A 25,197-nucleotide genomic window follows, 5' to 3' on the forward strand; every position below is an offset into this window, starting at 1 on the left:
ACTAAAAACAATGTAATACTCATTTCCCTAAGAAGACAGTGAAATCAAATGCAAATCTGCAAATTCTGTATGGTCTATTATTTACTGTAACCTTTGACACTTATCAACTCCACCTCTAAAGATGTACAGGTTTTCATTTGGAAAAAAATATGAGACTTGTATTTTAACATCACTGTCTCCTCTCACCAATTCTTGAGGCCAATTATATAAAACATAATTGCAGTTATTTCAGCATGATTTACTGCAGRTTTTATTTACCTTGGCTCACATAAGAAGTCAGTGCTTTCACCATCTGCTCTCCAAACAAGCCACTCCCTGAAGGAAGGATGGCAGAACATACGTGTTTTGTCACGTCTTTTGATCAGAAAACATGAAAGGGCCTCCATCCTTTGGTTGAAGTCTTCCCATTGTTGCTCACCATTTATTTGGCCTGCATTAATAGCTTGGAAAATCTGGTCATCTGTCAAGGGATGTAGGGATGCTAGTGCCACATTTAATATTGGGAGGGCGCGCTCAAAAGCAGAGTTCGTCATGAATTTCATGTTGCACTGAAGTAAATACAGTTCTGATAGGGACACTGGAACTACCTTGTAGCTTGCACTTTTGATTACGAGGTGACCTTTTTGGAAGAGATCCAGTGTCAACTTCAAATAGAGATAAGATCCCAGGCTTCTCATGATCAGGTGGTTACTCACTTTCCCAATAATGGCTGCATCAGCTTTTCCATTTAAAGAGATATTGTTTATAATTTCTTGACTGTTATTAATCCTGTATTGAATATAAGCATTCAAGTCACCATGAATTTCTTTGTTGTCTGAAAAATTGTCCAGGGATACTCTGATAAAGGGCAGTGAATTAGCTACCTCCTGTGGCAGGGAGAGAAAAAAAGAAAAAGCACACACGTTTGTTACAGTATTCCAGCATCAAAAGAACCACAATATCTTTTTTTTTTTTCCTGTAATGAGTGCTAGACAGATGAAAAACAAATTTTGCTAGCTCTACTGTGGCTTTGTAGATATTGTGCCCTGCTAACAGATGAAATAATATTTCTGTATTTTTCATAGGAAGGTCTCATATATTCTACCAACCAAGCTCTGTAAGGGAATTAAAGGGGATGAACTATATAAATGATTGCTTCAATTTAAAAAAGCAATTTAAGTAAGTTCTGGAAGACAGTATCCAGAATTGGACTTTTTTTTTAAGAGAGGGTCAGGGTTATAAGGAGAGGCAAGGAAGAAAGTAACTTCATTAAGAAACAGATCTTCATCCTTACATCTTCCACTAGCAATGTACCAAAAATGTACCAACAACACATAAACAAGTCTGTTCAGTTTAAGGCAAGTACCAACTATGGCAGTCATATACTTCAGTGAGTTTATCTGAACACATTTTTATGGTAAACAAAGATGTAAGAGATCTGAAACCTCTTACAAAGAGGTGTCTACCAGGACAGTTTAACAAGCTTGTCAACACCTTAAAATGTAAAAAGAAACTATTTATTTCACTTGCAGGTAATTACATGTATTTAAAAAGCTGAATTTTCAGGCTAATGGGACACTTTGCACAAACGTCTCTAGAAAGGAAACACAATCCCTATTACAGAAATCACTTGTTAAAATCCAACGTTTAGTTGAGAGCTAAACTTTTTATCCAGTAATGTGCTTAGAGAACCAGTAGCTAGAGGGCAGATATGGAATAAACTCTCAGAAGGCCTTGCTGAAGCACAGCTACACCCTAACATTGCTAAACAGATGTCACATTAGTACCATCTTGCAACTTGTCAGCCTGATGCACAGACAGAGCAAGTTTGGAGCCATCTGCCTACTTCTATCTAAATATACCCTCAACTGCATTAGGAAACAGTTATTATAGACTAGGACGGAAATCCTTCAACATTTCCTCTCTGAGAGTGAGGGGTGCTTAGTTGAGAGGTACTATAGGGCTGGTAGGGCTGAATCTCACGTACTGTCAAAATATAAATGGTGTTATTTCAGCGGTGCAATGAAAGACTAATGATCAGCCACACTTCCTTTTTCTTTAACTGAAGTGTGCATATCTTAAAATAGCCTGACTAGTGCTGGAAAGAAGAACTCTGTTCAGAACTTTGCTAGCCAGTGCAAAAAACAAACTGGAATTCTGTATGGCCACACTCTCCTGCCAATTTAAAGATCCCAAAATACTACATTCCAGCATCCCTTTGCACTCATTCCCCAACAAAAAGGTGTCTCGGGATTATTTTACGTATCYGCTAGCTGTGTAATTCTGACATAATACTCGAACTAGAAGTTTTGGGGTTGGATTTTTTCAGAAGGGGGAACTGGATGACGAGAGATAGAGATCAATGGTACTGAGGCCAGGAATCAACTTCAATGATCTCCAAAATTATCCCTTCCTAAAATGTGAAAACCCAAAGCCTATCACTAGCAGATATATAGTCCAACAAGTAAAGGTTGAAAGCAAGACCACTACAGATCTCTCGACTCATTCATTTGCTCATTTCTCTCTTGAAAACCAATGAAACATACTATAGTTTCAGCACTTTTTCTGTTATTAATTCCACCAACACATTCCAGAAAATGATTTAAAAAAAGTCTCCAATATCACACTTAATCTCTGCATAAAGAAAATACAAAAAAGATGAAGGGAAAAAGAAAATTATGACATAATTCCTCTCAAGTGTATTTTTCACAATAACCTAACTGCAGCAATATGAAAGAYCACTTTGTGTTTGAGAGGAAGAAAAAAATTAAAGGGTGTTTTTACCTGAAAGTTAGTTCTTACAGTCACAATGAGCTTCAGCCAGGGAGGAAATTTAAAAATTATGTTTGTGATAAATGAAGAAAGTGTATCACCATAATCAGGTTTATGAAATTCAGCATCATTTAAACCATCTATTAGAATTATGTATTCTTCCTCAGGAATTTTCTGCTCTGAAAAAAGGAAACAAAGAAAAAAGACGATTACAATTTTTCTTACAAAACGACACATTCTTATTCCAAAATTTTGAAAATCAAGGAAGAAAAACAGGTAATTATATGCACAGTATATAAATTTTATCCTATTTTGGTAGTATTCAAAAGATTACTTTTAAACAACTGAAAAACAGTACTACTATTACTTAAACCAGTCTACTGTTTATAATAATTCTATCCAACAATGAAAAGAGTTAATAGCTTTGTTTTCTAGGTCTCACAATTATAAAACAACACTGCTACAGAGTGCTAAAAAGTGCAAGCAATCACAATGTTTTTGATTACTATTTTTATGTATCCATTTCACAACTGATTTGAAAAGAATGAAAAGATTAAAACATGGCTATTAACATGCAACAGATAAACGATACATAGATATGGGAAGAAGGCATATATATTTAGTTAAGCTATTAACCGAAACCACTTTTAGTTATGAGCCATTTACATGAACATTATCAAACTCACCAAAAAAATAAAGGCATATAGTTTGCAAAAATCAAAGCCATTGGTTTACACTTTCAATTCTGAGGAGAAAAATTTCAGGAGCAAGCATAAGATCTGCCAAAGGGTTTCACACATATTTGCTGACAGCACATAAAATTCAAGAACTGAAGACAGATTATCGTAGGAATGCCACAGACTGTGTTCACACACAGGCCAGTCTACTCCTTCTGCCTTGCCAAATATCAAGTACCTGCTCAAGCTGACATATATACTGCTAGGCTTGCGGTTTTCAAGGAAGAGTTTGCTAGTTTTTTAAAAATACAGAAGTATGTACTTTCTTACATGCCTTCTTGGCAAACTGCTTTACCATTTCAATTTTTAAAACCAATGCTCACTTGGCAGATGCTTACGCACAGAAAATTTCWAATAAAAAAGTGTGAAAAAAGTCACAAGCATGTGAAAACAAAATCCTTCGATGCAAAATGTGTCAGCCTTAGCTTCAAGCCACAGTTATCCTTGAGCTTTCTGGTAAAAAGGTAATAGTGAAGTTTCCATCATCTTTAATACATTTTATAGAATTTTATTTAAAATCATGAAACATTTGTTTGAAAACTATTCATTGTAATAATGAACAATCAAAATAAAAGAATTTCTTCTCTAAAGACATTCTGCTTCACTTGCTTCTCTTAGAACATGTACCCAGACTTTTTGAATTTTATATTTAYTTTCTGCTTGACCTACCTTTCCTGAGGTTTGAAAGTGGTTCCAGCACTCCCCTTTTAAAAGCTGCTGCTGGATCCTGGACACAGGACCTCAGGCTAAGCATGTTTTGTAGGTGAGGCTCTTTTATTAGAAGATCTCTGTATGCTGTTAATTGATTTGAACGACAAAGTAGAGCTGCGATACTGTGCACGAATTCTGGGACAAGACACGTATACGTGTTGTCAGCTTGACAGTAGTGATATGCAACAACCTGGTAAATAAAAAGAAAGAGGGGAGAGAGAAGGAGGAAGCAGGAGAGACCCAATAAATATTGATGATTCCTAGTTAGTCCAATTATAATAAAGTGTTACTAAATTTCTTTCAACTCCAAAATATTTTTCTGTGTTAGAATGATTAGTCAACTACATAATTTGTGGCAGATGGCCCATATCAGAGGTATAAACAGAGGACAGTGAAATAGACTTTGACCTTGTAGGGCACGGAAAGAGGAAAAGAAATCAAGCTATCAGATGCAGGAAGGAAAATGCAGTCATTTGAGTCCCTGCCACTTGGATACAGAGGGTATAGGAAAAATAATTTAGGTTCTACTAAGCAATCAATATTTAACAATGGTGTTACACTCTGTAAAGACCCAAGGACTAATTTGAGCATCTTTAGGCAAGGGCAAATGACAGACAGCCATTAAGTACATTCTGATATAGCAAATGGGCAGAAAAAAAGACAACTGGCTTTATTCTGATTATTGCAAAGCTATGTATTATTTGAAAGTAGAATATCACTTATTTCTGCACAAATCAAACCACAAGGAAAAAGCAGTATTCACAGTATATATAAAGTTGGCATGTCAGTGGCTTTCATGGTATTCTTTCCAAATAATACACACTACATTAAAGACAGCAACAATAACCCCATGTTTTCCTCGACTCGTTGCATAAAGTATGGAATTCAGACATTAATTGTTTTTTCCACTTAGGCAGAAAAAAACCCCTCCTAGTACAATAATACAACGCAGAAATAGTTTTTAATGACTTATCTTTAGACTAACAAAGTATGGAAAATAAAAAGATTACACTCATACACAACTTGTGCAGTAAGTATTAACACACAGTTTCACCTACTCAGACTCTTTGCTCAGTAAATACAGATGCATTATACACCGACATTTCATTTTATTATTCTTTCAATATTCTGCTTTTGGAAAGCATGCCAACCATCTACTTCATGAGAACACAAGGCCTTTTTGCAAGTAAAGAATCCCAACCTTCTCATAGTCATATAGAACAGAAAGAATATTTTTAACCTATAGAAACAGAGCCACCGCAATCAGTTTCTCAAAGAGGAAAAAACCATCAGTCACCAAAGCAAAAACCCCCTCTCCTGCCAAACATATACTTTTCTAAGGCTAAGCAGAATTCAAGACACAACTTGAAAGATAAGGAAAAGCCCTGACCATCTGTGAAACTTGTTCATCTTTTTAGAAGTGCCCAAAGTTACTGCCTATTCTCCCACCACTGACTACTAGTATATTCAGGAGCCTTTGCAAAATGGTCTCCCATCAAGTTTGCAGTTTTCTAACATACTTAAAGAGAAAAGGCAATCAATGAGTGGAAAATTCACCTTTGAAGCAAGACGTCTCACAGAGTCACCTGTTTGATTTTGGTGTTCAGGACTACCAGGACAATACAGGGCCTTCATTGTGTTGGTTCCACTTGGGGGAACAGATGCGGGTAACTGACTTAAGGGGATCTCCTGACAGGAATCACCACCTATATTTAAAAGGGAATAAATACAAGAGAGACTAGATTTGCAACTTTACAGTTTTAGAGTAGTTCATCTGACTTTTAGAACAAACCTATAAAATTACTGAAAGCTAAACTGTGGTGATGTGAAGAGTTTTCTTAGGAATATTACATATTCTATGACTCATATGAACCAACAGATATTACATGACTAAACTGTTGGAAAATATCAATAGGTTATTATTACCGACAGGTTTTTTTTCAGTCACAAACAGCATATTTGAAGCATCAATAGTGGAAGTAGTAGTAATGACAGTCACACCCTTCTTCCAATTAATGGAGGCATTGGATTGGCCAAGTGACAAGTGAATCCTATGCATCTCAGTGGAGGGCTTAAGAAGAATTGATTTCTCCATAGTTTGATTCTTGCCTCTACGCATATTCTACACAAAATATGTGGTATGCAGTGGGGAACAAACTTGTCATTCCTCTCCTTCCAAATAAAACTATGGGAGAACAAGCTGCTAAAGTTACATTGCCCACAGAGTTTAAGGTAAGCACTGCAAGAAGAGATTTTATAGTACCCCCACTTTACTTTCTTTTCTGAGTGGCTGAGACCATAGCATATTTTGTGGAAGGTATTGGACAAAGCATACAATTTCAACGTTTTCCTTTCCTTGCGAAAAAAAAAAAATGTTTCTTGAGGAGTCCATAAGCCCCTAAGTTATGTCTGAAAAGAAAAGCAAACAACATTCTGACTCGTTATCAGTACAGTAACACAAACAATAATTCAGAAGAGGAACATACTTTTGGGCGATGAATTAGGACTATTTGAAGCTATTTGCCTCATGCGACTTCCATGGCAGCTAAGTGCCACCAGCCGTGAAATAATAGCGGTCTTCCCAAATCCCACGTTTCCAGTAATAACTGCTCCCCTGTTCTCTGCCAGATCTGTACTCTTCAACTTTTCTTCAATCACTTGAAACAGCCACTCTCTTCCGACAAACACAGAGTCTGTCGTTATGCTTGGCACTTCAAACAACAGTGGCTTTAGCAAAATGTCTTGAGGCTTATATGGGATGAGATGTCCTGAGAAGTGGCATTGGGGAAAAGTTCATCAGAAGAAATTAGACATGAAATAAAATAGCACTGTTCCAGAAAATCAATCATTCAGTAGCCTTATTAATCATGTTAACAGTCAGACCTCTTCTCAGGGCTTTTACCCTAAAAATAATAAAATCTGTTTTGTTCGATACAGATCATCTCCATCATTCCTGTGTCAATTAGAGTCTACCTATAAATTTGGGGTAAAACATTTTCAGTAGGATTCATTAATAAAAGCCAATGTTAGAGAAATGCTGTTTCAGTAATAATTAACAAGTACGGAAACAAGTAAATGAAAGAGGACAGCCTATACATGATCTCAAGATTTGTTTTACCAGAAGGTTGCTTACATTCTTCTGTTTTTTTATTGCTCGACTAACAAAACCTGTAGTTGACTAAGTTATTTAAGAGAAGAAAATAAAAATTTGCATACCTCACTTCCATTTAATTTAAACCTGATATTTGGTGGTTCAAAGATCAGAAACACTGAAGCATATGTTACTCAAACAAGTCAAATGGTATTAAATCATTTTTCTTCCTAAACCAAAATTTGAATAACGGTCTCAGAAGATACAGTGTAGTATTTCTTACATTGCAGAACACTTATCTAACTGTCATAGATGATAAAAACTGGCAATCAAGGAAATCTCCAGGACAGTTTCTGAACACTGGAAGTACAGAACTTCACTTTGGATATTCACATGAAGTACAATGCACTGTTCATACATACATTAGTTAGATAAACAATATACTGGTTTGTTATAAAAAGCCATTCACACAATTTCTAAGCCACAGCATTACGCAGAGAAAAAGTGTGAGCAAGCATCTCATTTTCAGACATGCTGACTAATCTGCCTGGAGCATATCTTCTTTGCTATTAACAGACTATACTTAAATATATTGTGGGATGCGGATGTTTACAAAGATCTCAGAATACCGTTGTTACAAAACTACTGCAGAATTGCGCGAGTTTACCACGGTAGATGCAGATGTGAATATGTATACCTTTAATTTCCTGTTGCACTCTTCCCCCAGCAGTGTTGTGCCAAGGTAAGCGAATTGAAGTGCGTAAAGGAGTATTTCTTTGTCCATCCAAATAACTCAGATCTTCTAGTTTGGTTGAACTTGTTGCTAGAGTATTAAAGAATTGAAGCTTATTCTTTTCTCAGCATAAGCAACAAAGAACATTATTAGTTACTACATTTTTGATTTCAGCATAGATTTTATAGATCAGTTTTTCTAGTGGATTGTATCTCTATCACTATCATCTCCTTGAAATATGCAGTGGAAAAACATTCCTCTTTTGTCAGATGTGCTTCTTTTCTGCTTTTATTATTATGTTGTATATATTTAATATAGTATAAATGATGGTAAAATATTGCCATCAGAATTTAGAATGACACTAAAATTTGTGGACAGAAGCCAAAAAGAGTTAAGACTTCACAAATTATTTAGTAAAACTTCGGTACTACCATGCAGAAACACAGCAAAAAGAGCTATATGAATCTTCTACCTTGACTTCATTTGGAGTTGCTGGAAATTAAATTTTGCAATTAGACTAGTGTTGTATGTATTGTACTAAACAGTGTATGTACTACTACACCACATCCAGGACATTAACAATCATTGCATTAACTAAGTCTTCACATGTTTCTTTGCATAGACAAACACAGTTCTAAATCACATAAAAGTTCTTGATGAGAAACTACCTGCAACAGTAGTTGTTCTCAACATCCTCATGCAACTGAAATACAGCAATGCTTCTACAGCATAATGTTACTCTAAAAACAGGTCTGGTAGCAAGTTTGTGTGCATTACTTTCAAAACCACCTACAGCAGCAAAGTCATCCATGTTATAACCTTTACAAAATGCTTTCTAATCAAGCTCATTAAAAATTTGATTAGATTTTTCTTCACTCAGAAGGCATTCATCTCTGCCTTAATTTCCTCACATGGTATACAGTACTCATGTTAATAGTTTCTTTTTTTACTATGAGACCAACCCTATCTTTAAGGTCAGAAATGTTAGGAACAGGTTCAGATATTAGTTCCTGGTAGACTAATTATGAGAAAATATTTACTTTTCTTTTCTTGAATGCTGCAAAATAACAGATAACATTTTTTCTTCCTTTTCTTCAATTTCTAAGCCAAAAATATAGCTACAAAGTAAAGCTAAAAATCTGAAGAGCAGACTTGTCAAATTATCAGATATGGATACTCTTTCACCAAAAATAAACAAAATGAATATTTACATTAATCAAAGCAGTTATAAAATTAGTATCAAATCCAAAATCTTTCATCTGAAAAAGAAAATCATTTTACTTTGGGTAAAATTCAAAATAATACACTTTAAAAGGAAAATCTCTAAATATTACCATCTTTTAAAAGAAAAGTCTAACTTCACGAAACAACATGTTTAAGTAAGTTCTTGGATTTGAATTATTTTGGGTACTTATTTCAACAAGTTTCATGTATGGGGGGCATGAAAAGAGGTAAGGAAGCAGGGAGAAAATCCCTCCCTCGCCTTTCCCCTCTGCAGCCATGGAGGTAGTAGTGGGGGGACAACTCAAAACCTCCAGCCTCCTCTACTCTTCTTCCTAAGGGACTTATCTGGGGCTGCSCCATAGGCAGGATTATTCAGGCATTTGGTGACTACTAGGGGAAGCAGATACAAAGAAGTCGAAGTTGAGCTTTGACCTCCACAACAAATATTAATACTTCTGTAGCCTCACAGATAGAGGCTACACAAAGTTACTGCTAATTGACTTCTTCTGAAGTTGAAGCAAGATAAGCAATCCTGAGCCTCCTGTACTATGTTTTAACATAAACTGCAGCTCTTCATATTGTTGGCAAGAGTTAGGCCATTAACAACTGCATTCAGATACCTATCCCCAGCACGCGTAAGTCTTGCCCCATATTTTGGGCATCGAAGGTTACATCATCTTCTGACCACGTAAATACTACCTGCTAAGAAGATTCCTACAGGGATTAAAAGGATTGCAATAAATCTTTTCTTCCACCTTTACATGATATGGGAAGGTGAGCGGTTATGCCATTTCCACTGTCTTCTCTCAGCAGTCACTATCATATTGTAATGTTTGTGCCATGAAGTTGAACACACAAAACAGTCCTCACATTAAAATCCGTAACTCTGCAGGTTCATAATGACCTGATCCCAGAGTCCTAACCTCAGAAAACTAAGGTATTCTTCACTTTGTCTTCATCAGGCACATATATTGYACCCATATTTATAAACACTTTGTATCAGATCATTTGTTCTCAGGATTACAGTTATGCAAATGGATCTCATGTTATAGTTAGAATTTAATGGGTTATTCTACACAAGTCAAAAGTGTTTTTTCAGAGATTCATCTGTTGCAACACTAACAAAAAATAATGGAAACGTTTCCTGAATGGAATGGTTGAACTAAAAAGCAGAATTTCAGGTAATTCTTTTTATTTTTAATATATACACACACACACACACACACATATATATATATATATATAAATATCTTAGAAGTCCTGACCTAACCAATACTTACTAAAACTCATGATAAAAGCCCTCTACATAACAATTTTAAACAATTTACATAACATATCTACTCAATTTAGAATCTATGCTGCTTTTTTTGTATTATAAAAATATTTTCATATCAACAACACAAGTTTAAAAGAAAGCTTCAGCAGAAATGTTATATTATTAAGAACACCCTTTTTTTTCTATCTCAGGACCTTACCTGCAACGGAGTTTGGACGAGGCATTATTAAAGAGCTACAACTTTGAGTATAGGGAATTGGAYCCTCTCCTGTAGGTATATCTCTTGGCAAATTCTCAGCAGATCCAACTGTTTCCTCCTCTGCAACTGGTGAACAATTATCTGGTCTTCGATCAGCCCCCTGCTGTGTTCCAGCTCTGAGACTCCCATCCTTACTCCACTCCAAACTGGATCCACTGCGATCATCATTTTCTGATGAACTTGTTATGGTTGCTGAGAAAGGAGAGTAATTCTAAAGTAGACTTCAGAGGACAAGGGCCTACACATGTTAACATGCATTGTATTTTTCATATTCATATATTCACATTTTCAGCGCCACAGATGATATTCAAGTAGTTATTCACAGGACACTTCGTAAAATGTGAARAATATTATTTATCTAAAAATGCCAAACATCACTATTCCTCAATTCAGGAAAAAAATACCTAAGAAAGTAGTGAAGAAAAAACATGTTTTGAAGAATCCTGTTATATCTTTAGACCTATGTTATTTGTGCTGAGGAAAAAAAAAAWTGGGTTTACATGAAGGAGCTACTACTTCACAAAATTTGCCCCAATTTCTTTTAAAAATTAAAGCTCTGTAACACATCTTGCAAATTTTCAAATCAGCTGACAAACATGGAACCATTAACAAAAGTTCATTAAATAAGATATAGCCCCTAAAGAATGCAGAAAACATTAAAAATATGAATGATCCAAAATTATTTAAGACACATATTTTGCAAAAAAATTTCAAATTACATCCTTTGAAAAAATTTCCCACAGTGCTTCCAAGGTGGGCAGGCTTGCATCAACCCTATTTGTGAGCAAATATCCTGTATATTGTGCAGCAGAAGTGGTAAAATTCAATGCTGTTAAGAGATTTAGCTCACGTAACAAAGGCAGCTTAGCCCACATTAGGATGGGAAGTAACCTGCACTCTCACAYATCTGATAAGCTGATCTTGATATACTGCTTCCAGCATCTGGGATAGCTGTTCTACAGCTCGATCTACGCCAAACAAGAATTACGTTGTGCTAGACCTTGAAACTGTTTGCTAAAAGATCAACAGCTCACACAAAGGGTACTTCASCTACAGGACTACTAACCTGACGTAAAAGACAGATCTTTATAATACTAATCTTACCTGCAGCCTCAGCCTTGATCAAGTATAAGCTAAGAACATTTGGGGGGACTTAAGGCAGAAAAATAGTTGCTGAAAAAGAAGAAATGGGAGGTGGAAGCGGAAAAAAACCCACAAAAACAGTAGGTGTAACTTATATACCTGAAGTGCTTTATTTGGGAACACAAAGCAGAAATAAAAAATTCCCGTACCAAATTAATTCACCAACTTCCCTAGTATCTTCTGAAAATAAAGCTATTCATTATAGTAATGTAAATTTGATTTAAAGAAATAGGTTTTACCTCTACCGCTCATCTTTTAGTAACAAGAAATTTCAGATTAGTAAACATTTTATTTTGACACWCACTGAAACTCAGGACTCAGGAAGATCCGTAAGGCCAGTTAAGAACACAGCAAGCTAATAACTAGATACACTAAAGCCACTACAACAGTCAGTTACGTCTCCCCCTCTGATACGAAGCAAATATATCATTACGTTCTATTTCACCAACTTTTACCTTTTTTCATAGTTATTTTAAGACATCCATAAATGTTTCCCTGCATGTTAGATTAGGTCAGATCACTAAAATACTGTACAAAACTCCTAGTTATTATGTTGTTTGTTTTTCTAAAGGTTGTTACACGCTTGACAAAACTGCACAAAGCATTAGTAGAAATGAGTGTGGAAACAATCGCAGTAGGAAGGGGAAAGTTTTCTGAATAACCTGGCAGGTGGRTATCACTGTTTCAAAGCCTTCAGTAACAGAAAGCTTGTCAACTTATCCTACTGCATTGTTCCTTTGATATTAGAAAGCTGCAGAGTGAGCAGCAACAACCAACCTCCCAAACTATGAATAACTGTCCTCTCAAAGAAAGTTAAACATATAATATCACTTTAGCATAGGTAGAGTTCTAATGCTTTCATATATTCCATTAGGACAAGTACAGTCAGCTTTACAGCATCCTTTATACAAATTATAGCTTTGTTGTCTACAAACATATGATAGCAAAATGCACCACCCAGTTCCTTTGCTAATCAATTTTTCTTTTGCATATAACTAGAGTAATTTTTCCAAGTGAATTATAAGAAAAGCAGTCTCATTATGCTACACTATTATGAAGACTCAGAATTGACTTCCCTAAGATTTAAATAATATTTTCCAGCAATTTTTCAAATTATAGTATAAAGTAAGATTACCAAATCACACAGTTCTGGGGTTTTTAACTTGAACCAACTTTTAAAAAGTATTTCATTTTAAATGCTAGTTTATATATAAACGTATACAACGAAAAACGCAAAACTGAATGAAAGGGCATTGTAGGGGTGAAATATATAAATACTTGTTCAAATAATACCTATCTGAACTTTGGGTCCTCCTCAGGCTAAAATTTTAAATGTTAAATATTTGTGATAATTCCACGCTGGACTGACCAAACCATAAAAACCTCTCTCCCTCCACACTAGAGCTTTACCGCAACACAACAGCACCGACTGCCCTGCGGAACGCCGAGGCTGGTCAGGCCCAAGGAAGCGCGGACGCTTCCTCCCTCACTGCTGCACTGCAGCTTCAGTCTGGAAGGCAACGAGGTACTCATACAGCCCAGCTTTTTGCCAGTACCACATTTAAAGATATTTAAGAGCTGATGTGTAAAGTCAAGACCCTGTAATCTGAGAAATGCCAATAATAGGACATACATTTTAGAAGCAGTAAAGGAAAAAGCTTTTAAGACATTCCATTARCATTTGCACACAGCTTAGACTGAACTTTTGTAGATAAATTCATTGTGTTTTTATAGTTGTGTCAAAAAAATCTGGCCCCTCCTGCAGTACTTTAAAACTAGCATTCTTCCTGGATTGAAATGTAGCATCGAGTAGGTTTGCTGCTCAAGATTTCCTTACAGAAATTGYGGCAGGTCTTCAGAAAAGCTTTCATTTTGGCCAGTAGCCCAGCCTTTTCTCCTATTTAGCTCATTGCTCAGGATGAAAATCTGCCTTCACTTCTATTCTGTCAAACTCAATGGAAACAGAGGGGGGGCAGGGAGAGAGAGAGGAAGGGAAAAGAGATTTCCCAAAGAGTCTACTTGCCCAGAAAACATAGTGGGAACAGAAATACAATGGAAGCCAATGTAAGTAGCAAGAAAGAACAAGCTATTTTCATGGTTGGATGAACTCTGCTAAAGACATTATAAAAGACAGCCTTGCTAACTGTAATTTAAAATGCACATTTACTGTGATTAACAAATTTGAACGCATAATTAGATATAACTGTATATTAAAAAGTAATTTTTCAGAGAGGTGCCCCTTATTTCCTTTCTTAGTAGGATCCCTTTCCAAAGGATGGTACAGCAACTACATTTTTTGGGCACGTTAATGTAGTTTCAGTTCACACTCCTTTTTATCTTCTCTAACATGTTATGCATGGCTCAGGTTTAGACTTGAATCTAATGCTTTCTGAGCAGATTCCCAGAGAATTAATTACATCCTTCCTTGCAGTTAAAGACATGAGCTACAACTCAGCAGAACATTTTCACAGGGGCAGATCATTTTCACAAAGGTCCATGATAAGAACCACGTTACTCAACTGAAGGGGCTACATGTTTCCCCACCCCAGCATTGTCTTGCACCACTATTGTCAAAAAAAAATTCTTTTTCCATCCCTGCCCTCAGGTTCATACTCTTCACAACTCCATCATCCCTCATTTCTACTCCCTAATATAGGCCTTCTTTTCATTCTTCTATTTTTGAATCTCCTCCTTCTTCCTTCATTCAATACGTAACTTTTATCACCAAATTCAAAAATCTTCTCTTTAAATATTACTCCTTGCAAGATTATACAATGAATGAATTAGTTGTCACGACAATTTTACTATTTCAAACAAACATTAAGCTAGTTCTGATCTCATTAGAATGTATATATATTCATGGAATACTTGCAAAGCATAGGYAGTACATAGGTATCACTATCTACATTTGTCCACTTGAGGGGAAGGAAGTTCTCACTCAAGAAGAAATTTTGAAAAAGRTTAAAACAACAGAGCTCCACAGTATTGTCTTGTCTCCCTGGAAGGAGAGAGGGAACCCGGAACCCATCCCACTCCAAAACAGCAGCTGCCATTATGGACTCAGATGAACTATATATTGCTGATATTGTATTTGTTCCAAGACTTCAGTATATGCGTAAGAAATGCATCTTCTAAGACGTTAAACTCATACAAAATATGCACGCATCCCTCCCCCTGACCTGCATTACCTCACAGAAGTTCACAATACGCTTAAAGTAAGTAATTAGCAGAGGAGGAGTATCCCTTTCAATCCTTCACCCATCAGAAGGGCAGTTTAGTAATTAGTATTAGTAATGCCAATTTTTAAACTCAAAGTGATGCTGYGTTCACTGATAAGAACACAAGTTGTGTGCAAAATAGTATACAGACCCTAAACTTTTTTGCAAAGTCAAATCATTTTTTTTAAAAGTACCACTTTAAACAAATACATTGGTTTAGAACCAACCCAAACAACTAAGTATTCCAAACCAAAATGACTCATCTTTTCATCAAAAGGAAACACTATTTAGAGAAGTCATAACAAAGGTCCCAAATTTTAAGAAAAATGCCTCAACAGAAAAGCCTACATACACATCACTTTCTGATCACAGATGCAGTTATGAATGTAAAGTGTCTTTGTAACCACATCTTATCCGATAATTTTGTTTTAATTAAACAGCTCTCAGATTTCTATGTCATTCAGCGAACAGATTTGACCTACTGTATCTGAAAGACAAAATCATCTCTATCTTCCAGCGTTTACAATGGTATGTCTTCATGAGTTGCAGTTTTGATGTTATGCTCTATCCGCATATATATAAAAATATTTTAATCATAGAAAGGACTAAGTTACCCTAATAGATAAACATTTTTTGCAGCAAGAGACTGTCTCTTCCAGGGATACATTCCGGTATTTTACATCAGTATACTCACTTGTACAATCGTGAGTTTATTTTGTACTTGTGCCAGTGCAATCAAAGCAGGAAAACCTAAACTCTGACTAAACTTAAAAACTCACAGATTATTTCTCAACACAGGTAACAAAAGAGATCTATGAATCCAAGAGCTGTTAATTCTCATGCACACTTTCACCAAAACATTATCTCAAAACAGTATCTTACACAARATTGACCATGGACAATGTCATCTATCAATTTACTATGGAACAATGTCATAAGGTAATTTTCTAAAACTGAGATACTTAACTGTTACATTAATTACTTAAATAGACTTATAAGCCATTATGATGATTTCTCTTAGAATACTTGATCAGTGAAGATAATATTATGCCATAGGTTACTAGTTCTAACTCCTTCACTTTCTAAGAAAACACCAAAACATCTGTACATTTAGAGTAAATCATTATCAACACTGYTATGAACAAACATATCACTAATTCTTGGCAGGTCCTACAACAATGGTCACAAAGAAAGTATTCATAATGGCTAACAGAGAGACAGGGGCAACTTTCATTTGAAATTCCTCCTATCAGCAAAAGTTGTAATTACAAAGTACTACATTAACAGTCAAAGCCAATGACATCTTAACTTCATTTTGTTACATCYAATCATTTAAGATTCAGAATTGCTTTCCTTTACAGCCTCCCTGAATTTAGCCCATGAACTAGGCTTAAACACAACTGAAAGATCATTTATCTAGAATGAGAAAGCTTCAGGCTATRGGGCATTTTGTGCCTTTTTTGTGTGTTAAGTTTAGCAGTTTTTACAAAATCAAATTTTAAAGAAATTTTTTCTTAGAATAGTTTATTCTAATGTGAAAAATAAGGTTTTTATATTTCACACTTGACTTCTTTTAGTAAATACCATGAAAGCAGCCAGCTGGATGCTCAAGGATAYGGCAAGATAATGATACTGACAAGAACCCATCAAGGCAGGGAGCAGAAACAGAGATGACAGTACAAACAAGGGAGTAAAGAATTTAGAGTTCCTCTTTGATATTGAATAATATTACTGAAATATTTAAGTAGTTGGTAAAAGAAGCCACTTAACAGCTGGTCTGTGACGGTAGCTACTTTTCTAAGTTAAATGATTCCATATTTGGGGACACACATAGAGCCTCAGCTCAGTTTTCCATTCAGTTGAGGTTCACACAATTTCACCTATTCCTTGATGAATCATTTTAGCCTCACTTTGATTCCAATTACTGAAAGTCTGTATTGCTTTTAAACAGCTTGATCTAGGCTATCTTCGCATGAAGTAGTATTAGTTATTTTTTTCCTCGGTTGAAAATTAAACTGGTTTCAACTTTTGCCATTATGAAACGTATTGCAAACTGGCACAAGTTGCCCAGAGAGGTTGTGGAGGCTCCTTTATTGGAGATACTGAAAACCTAACTGGATATGGTCCTGAGTAATCTGTTCTAGCTGATCCTGCTTGAGCAGAGTGGTTAGACTAGMTGATCTCCAGAGTTCTGTTCCAACCCCAGCTGTTCTGTGATCGTACAGACATATACAATGCAAGACATAAGAGACAGAAGTGAAGAAAATAAGGAACAGAACGAAACAATACAGAAATTTACTAATTTTAAAGAAAAACATGGAGACTTTAGAACTACACTGGAAAACAGGAAAATTAAGAAAAACGCACACCTAAAAGTGGCTACGGTTATAGGCAAAGAGCATGATTTCAAACTTTCAACTCTCGAGTACTTGGAACTGCAGCCAGACCACAGCATAAAATCAAACAGGAGAACATGAAGCAGGTATTCAGGCTTGTGATATTAAGAAAAGGTTAATTCTATTAATTGCATAACTAATTAAGATGCTTACCTATAATTCCACTGTCCTTGCTCTCCAGGGTGGAACTAGGGCTGCTAATGGTTCCACAGGGACTACTTTTGTGGACTGCTGTTTTGTCAATACAGCTATTGAGAGTTGAGCAAGGACTATCAGTGCTAGGTGATGTAGTACTGCTTGTGAGGGTAGAGCAGGGACTGACTCCTTGACTGGCTATTGTACACTGCAATGTGAAGCAAAAAGAATAGTTATTGCATGGCAGGCAATAAACATCTTCTGTCTTGAAAATTAGAAACATCAGTAAGTAGATTAAGAACAAAGCAAAGAACCCATTTCCAAGCAAGAACTTAAAGAAATGGAAGCTTTATCTTGAGGTGGGAGCCTTAATGATCTATTTACAAACTACTCTTAAAAGTGACCTCTGAAGAAAAAAGCAAAATCCACAGTTCAGCGCAAGAACTGCAGCGAGGTAGATTTCTTCTGTATTAAACATTCACTAAAAAAACTCCATTATTCATTCTCTCTGTTAAAAACACTCAAAATTAGTCTTATTCACATATCACTATCACTGAAACTACAACTGATGTGCCAAGATTTATGAGGCAAAGGAAGAAAAACAAAGACTCCACACCACCAAAGCACGTTCCTATTTTAACAAACTACTCACATTTTCCACTCTCACATATCACTGAGAATAAAAATAATACAGGTTCCTCCTAAATATATACTGAAATATACGAGAGAGAACCCTAGAAGATACTCACACTTGCAGTGAATTAGATTTAGCTTCCAATACTGATGATGACTCTACCCTTCAGAAGTTCACTTTTTTTTTGTAGAAGAATRCAAAATTATCCCACAGTTTGAAAAAGAAAATAGACAAAAATATTTCTTGTTTGTTCTAATTCATTTACAACTCCCTTACCATATTTCTATTAATATGTATAGTATTTTGCTAAATATCAAATAAATGCAACTAGCAGACAGAGGAAAGACTATTGGTCCTCTCAGAAATAGGATGAATACTAAATACATTATTTTCTATTATCCTACCATGGCTTCATTTTTATCTTCTATACGTGCAGAGGTTGGGATCCCTTCTCCCAGTAAAAAACCCAATCTTGTCATTAATTCTTGTGCTGCAGGAGAACAGCTAGAGTCTTTATCAGGCTTTGCTTTGGAGAGAAGAGGGAGGGAAAAAAAAGATTACAGTCTTATCCTTGGAAACTGTTACAAGAAGCAGAAAAAATACAGTCAAGTTTGAACACCAACTTTTCTGTCAGCAATATATCATCTAAGAGCAGCTGATGCCATTTAACTTTTTTGTCCTTTAGGCTTTAAAGTGTTGGTGTGTCTTGAATGCTTTGTATATCGTGCACAAATTTCAGGGAGGAGAAAACCTTGGCAGTTAAAAAAAAGAAATGGTTAGGTGCAACCAGTTATGTGTATTAAGAAAAGACAAACAATTCATCACTCGATTGACAACTAATATGATGATTATCATCTACCTATAGCATTAAGCTCAGCAGTGTCACAATTCAGTGTCAGATTGAAATTCTATTCAAGTAGTTTTTTTAGATTTTTTTTCTGTAAAAGTTACAAATTTGAGAAGTGGAGGTGAGTAACAGATGTTTTGCAGTCTCACAGTTAACACTGCAACTAAYGCCATACATTTTTGTTGTGTTTGCTATGCAAAGGATGTGACTTCAGCTTTAAAGTTCCTAGCTTTTATAATTACAAAAATATGTAATTTTATCAGTACAGGGCTGTTTTACCTTTTAGTGTTCAGGCATACTGAAACAGCAAGCTCAAAAAGAGGCACCCCTCAATAAAAACAGCCATTGAATAATGGCATATTTGTTAGCTATTTTCAATCACTTACTTCTTTAGGGAAAACACTTGCTCCTAATATAACTTCTCACAAACTCACTTCTCCTGCCATTTTATTTGATGGTCACAGCTTTGGCAACACCTACCAATCTGTAAAAGCCCATCCCTAACAACAACATTTACACAGTATTCAGGTCTGTTATCCATTAAAAAAAGAACACAATCTGTAGGCCTGTCCTGTTCTCAGGTATAAATACTCAATCTATCAAGGAGCATGACGTAATAGCTTACATCAGGAATTTTCAGCTAGCAAACTGCTGGCTGATTCAATCACCACTAGGACCCTGCAGAGAGAGGAGAAAAGCAGGAGCACTTGTAATGCTACTTCCCAACAGTGCAGTCTGGGCAAGGCATTGAGCCTGTGGATCCCCACTAGCACCCTACTTCTCCTCACCCATACTGCCGTCTCACCACCCTGAAGAGCGCAGTCCTGGCTCTAACTTCTCGCTAAGATTTCAGTGTAAGTCAGCCTATCTTCCCATGCAAATCCTCTGGCCATCCCAGTTCTGACTTAGTCCTCCCGCCCGTCTCTCTTCACTCCTACAATCTACCCTAGCTATACAGTCCCACCTCCATCATGCTCTGAGCAAGCTCTTGAGAGCTACCCTCCTACACTTCAGCAAGGTACAAGGTCCCCAAAGGCACTCCCCACAGTGCTCTCTCGGACAGCTTTCTGCAGTACCTAGACCAAAGTGGGGACATTCAAAGTTTTACTGGGATATTATATGGAGACTCCATATAACAACCAGTTCCTAGTTGATGAGGAATGCCTCAGAGATGAGTAAAGAAGGAGGGAGAGAAACATCAATGTGTGGACTTACTGAGTAAGTTTAAAAGCAGAAAGACAGATTCGAACAACTTTCATTATTCACTCCAGCTCAGTGTCCCTTAGAACGTATATTTTTTTAATGCCATGGATGGCTTAAGGTATTTTTCTGGATGATCTAATTATCTGATTCTTATTTAATAAAGCTGAAAAGAAGTCTATGAAATTGTGTAATTTTTCTGAAAGCAGGTAATGCATTTTTTTTTATCTCAGAACATTTTGCAAATCCACTGGTCTTTGAGTGTTTGACTGGAAAACATATTTTCTCCATAATACTTGTAGTCATTTTGAATATTACAATTACACTTTACAATTACGATCTTGGAAATTATTTATTTTGTTAACTCAACTTCTTCATTCTTCCACCAAAAGTTATAACAACAAGATTAGGTTTCTTTTAGTAAAAATTTAACCTTTGTCTGGTTTGATCAGAGCTTAGACATAACACTAAAGTCAGTTAAGCAACAGAGATAAAAGGCAGTAGTCTGAGGTGTTCAGTTCAACAACCACTGATTAATACCTAAATATTAGAGCTTAACTTTGACTTCAGTAATCTGTCTATTAGGTAATACAACTCTATCAAGAGGAGGACCATCATGAGATGAGCCCCTTTAGATAAGGGAGACGAGGACTGTGTGCTCTCCCAGTCGCACGCCCAATCTTAACAATTGCACTAGAAGGGCTGCCAAGTGGAGGCACAAAGAGGACGAGGCTAACCAAAATATGCCAAATAGGGCATAGAGAAGCARAATCAGAAAGTGAAAACATTTACAGTGAGTTCTATTTTCATTATTAAATATTAAAAAATGGATTTTTTGAACAAAACATTCCTTTTTAAACATATGATTTCCTTTAAAATAATAACAACAAAAAATCTTCAGCTCGAATATGGTCAGTTACATGCAGTGACTTTAATGAGATCAGTTAAACTGAAACATACTACAATGCATATAAAATCAAGATTACAGCACACATACTCATACATCCAATTAAGGATCCTTTTGCTTTGAYCATGACATTCACTGAAGCTGCACTTTGTTATGCGCTATTCAAAGTCAATAAACATGAAATTTTTCAAGACTACCACTTAACTCTAGGGAGGTAGCTTTTACCAGTTTTGCTAATATACATGTCTACTATTACTGCCCTCTTATTTACCAATCTTTTCTGGAACTTCTAAAATGAAGTATTGTATCCAGCGCGGAGCTCCACACATGGAATCAATTTACATGAAAACAAATYAGGTAGGCTTCTGGCATACACAGTAATCAAAATCACATGGACATAATTTTGTCTGCAGCATGCATACAGGTCCAAGAATTAAGAGATTTATAAAGATCTCATAAGCATACTGGTAAGCACCTCCTTAAAACAGGCACGTGAAATTTGCAAAACGTTCCTACAGATAAAGAATCAAATTTCATTATTACACAGGCTCCTTTGTATCATTCTTTTTAAAATGAATAACTGTTGTATCAAATAAAATAAAGAATGATTGGACAGGGATTCTTACCATTTTGATTGGGTTCTCCTTGCTCTGACCCTTTTCTCAGTGGTAGAATTGCTTCACCTGGCACTCTAGGACTTTCCACATACTTGGGCTTCCTGATCGGACCTGAAGTGGGAAAGAGCTGAGTGCATCTAATTTTTTTCCAGCTGGACTGCAAATTTCAAATGTACAGTGTGTATCCTCAGAGGTCTAAATAAAGTAGACCTATTTCTTATACACACGGCTGCTTCAGTGAAGTCTAGTGAACTGCTGCTCTTACAAGAAAGAAAAGCTCTGTTTGGGCCCACTTTCTGGAATGTAAACTCTGCTGGAAAACAAAAGCAATCTGCTTGCTGAGACAATCCTGAAACAGTTTTCTGCACATGTAAAGTGAATGACTTTTTCATGTTCAAACTTAGACAGCTTTCTATGGCCTCTTCTATTCAAACTTTTATCTTCCATTTCAACAGGAAGATAATATTGTTATTAACATCTCTGAAGCTAGGAGAAAAAGATTACAAGCAGATAGCTTGCAACATTAATACACTAAATACCTCAAATCCAAAAAGCTTTATATTGCTAGGTAGTTTCTCCAACTACTGATGCATGCTCTGATCCTAAAGAAAGGTGAAGGTATGTTCAAAAAAAGTGATAGTGGCAATTGATTGTTTCTGCCATCATGAAACAGTGTCTTCCTAATCCACGTACATATTAAGTTCAAATATCACTTTTCAGTATTAAAAAAAGAGTCAATACACACATACACACGTATTAAAAAYTAATTTGATACTCTCTCAGCTTTATGCTTTGTTTTAAAGTTATTTACCATCCAGTTCTTTGCTAAATATGGTTTAGGAACAACCACAGGAAACACTGAATGCACAATGGTATTCCTGGCCAGCAAAGTACTTAACAGAACGAGAATGCTGCTGCCCTCTAACGGTTTACCAGAAAAAGGATACTGCTTTTATTAAATCAACATCAGCTTGTACTACAACACAAATTGAAGGCTGAAATTCTGATATTAATTCAGCTACTGACAGTATTGGCAGGAAGACTGCTACACTGATGCACAGTATTGCACAGAGCTGGAACTCCACTATGTAATTATACACATCCAGAATAAAATAAGTAAACAGAATTTTACAACAATATATATTTGCAACATTAAGAGAGGGAAAACTCGTGAACAGGAAGACTTACCAAGTTACACACTACAAAGCTAAATTGCCCTAAATTTCCATTGAGACAAGCTTAATTTCTTGTAATGTGTGTGATAAACTCMCTTTTAACTTTCAGAGTTTTAGTGAGCTTGAGGCATGGTAAGGTCATTCTAATGGCTTGACAAGAAGAATCTAAGGATTAGCTGGAAGCTCCTACAAACACAGTGAGTTCCTGGGCTTAAGAAAGACAGACAGTTATTTCTAGGGATTTGCCCAATTCTTGTCAATAGAAAAAGATTTTCCCTTCATATTTAAATATGATCTCATGTTATATTATTGAGTCACAGTCTCAGGTTCTCTGCTAYAATACAACATTATCACGGGACTAGGAAAGGAATTTTTTTACTTGAAAAAGCACAACATGCTGCAGATGATTTTTAAATACCTACTTTAGGCCACACTGTCAAAGCATTAGAGAAAACCACTCCACTTATAACTTTCTACTTTTGCATCTTGTATGTTCGTATACTATTCTTATTATTTTATATATAATAATAAAATAAAATCAGAGCCTCAGAATCAAGCACTCACTTCTTGGGTTATTTCAGGATGAATGTTTTCTGTGTAACTCCACAGAATCCTGGRCTTACAGTTACATGATCACGTAATGTTTTTACAAGGAACCTCAATGTTGAATTCTGTCAAATTCAGATCAGAGAAGCTGAAACAAAGTTGAACTTAAGTATTAAATTATATCTRTCCTCTGAAGTGCTCTATAACATTATATATCCTAAGTCTGGAAGAGAAACAACTACAAATTGATTTTATTTTGGAATGTTTTATTTTGGGGGAAAAAAGTGGCGCTTTTCGAAAAGTCTTTCAAAAAGAATGCTTTTCAACTCTGACCAGCTCAGCAAAAAATGCTCAAAACCTCCATGCTCCTCATGAACACTCTAAAGGTTTACGAGAAAGGTTGTGATGAAWGCAGATGCAGTAACAAGGATCAGAGAATAAATCAGAAAAGTTAATTTGCTACTACAGCAATGTTTAAGCAGTACATCTGTAAAATACAAAAAACATCCCAGGGGTCAAAGTTTTATCATACTGCTTTTTGCATTCTAAACATCACCGATAAAGACAACAAAAATTTGGAGCCTATTTTTTAAACTTTCCCAACTTACCCATTTTAATCACAATAGTACAGAGAATCCCAGTTAGTAAACTACTATAACTGATCCAGCACAAAATAAATTTTAATAAATACTCTATCCTAACAGCTCATATGCTCAGTGATTTTACATGTCTATAACATGCTTAWTTTTCAACAGTGTATCTTCACAAGTTTTGCTATAATTTTTAAAGAGTAGTATTTTTGATGGAAGTACTTAATATTTATAATGCATAAAGATTTCACATAAAACTCAAACTGATTTAAGGATTTTTTTAAATGACAGTTTGTAGTATTTCAATCCTTTAGGCTCACTGAGTAATAAATTAGATACTTCTTGACTGAGAAATCATGCATTTCTGAAAAGAAAGGAGTGAAGCAAGGTTTGAGATGAGTAATCTTTTACGTTGGAACCAGAATATCACAAATGAAGTACCAGATTAAAAATTTGATTTTACAGCTATAACTTCAACAGTTAAAGGCTTATATAACAAACACATTTCTTCCCTCATTTTCTAATCTTTCCCTCCTACAAAAAGTTCACAAACTTCTCAAGTTGAAGTATAAGTCTCATGACAGGAGAGAGGTCTATTAACTAGTTAACTTACACTAGGGAACATAAAAAACAGAGGCTACTAGTAAATTTCAAAGAATTGCCAAAGTAATTTTTCACTATTTCTGGAGCCAATATTTGTCAATCATGATGATGCCACAGCATCTATAGCTGCTTCTTCTCTCAGTATACATGATCAGTTATAACAATATGCATAAACATTACTGCAGCATTTGAGAAATACTGACTTTAATTAGCTTTACAAAGAATTTTTAGATACACCTAACAGTGGTATTTTCCTTAAGTCAAGTATCTCTTTATTCTAACTTACAAAATATAACCAAGGTAGAGTTTTCAAACCAAGGGACATGGCTGTCCAAAAAATCCCCTAAAACAACATGAGATTCCACCTAATGTAAAGCTGGTAACTTTAAAATTAAAAAGGATGA

General features: G+C 35.7%; 1 protein-coding gene across 5 annotated transcripts in view; it reads right to left on the reverse strand.

Annotated features, from left to right (window-relative positions):
- TANC1 (tetratricopeptide repeat, ankyrin repeat and coiled-coil containing 1) overlaps positions 1–25,197 on the reverse strand; it is a 106,046-nt gene that overhangs the window by 24,699 nt on the left and 56,150 nt on the right. For 4 of the 5 annotated variants that reach the window (XM_085304310.1, XM_085304309.1, XM_085304312.1 and 1 more), the window contains 10 exons: positions 21,889–21,990; positions 18,713–18,834; positions 17,693–17,882; positions 10,723–10,974; positions 7,988–8,113; positions 6,686–6,967; positions 5,757–5,905; positions 4,158–4,389; positions 2,764–2,930; positions 259–866 (listed from right to left, as the gene is read on the reverse strand). In XM_085304310.1, coding sequence (XP_085160436.1) covers positions 259–866; positions 2,764–2,930; positions 4,158–4,389; positions 5,757–5,905; positions 6,686–6,967; positions 7,988–8,113; positions 10,723–10,974; positions 17,693–17,882; positions 18,713–18,834; positions 21,889–21,990 — 2,230 coding nt within the window. The remainder of the gene's footprint in view (positions 1–258; positions 867–2,763; positions 2,931–4,157; positions 4,390–5,756; positions 5,906–6,685; positions 6,968–7,987; positions 8,114–10,722; positions 10,975–17,692; positions 17,883–18,712; positions 18,835–21,888; positions 21,991–25,197) is intronic. The other variant, XM_085304314.1, reaches the window with a different exon arrangement.

This window comes from Rhea americana, unplaced genomic scaffold, assembly GCF_003343005.1.
Source record: "Rhea americana isolate MKP2758 unplaced genomic scaffold, rheAme1 scaffold_206, whole genome shotgun sequence".
Classification (NCBI taxonomy): Eukaryota; Metazoa; Chordata; class Aves; order Rheiformes; family Rheidae; genus Rhea; species Rhea americana.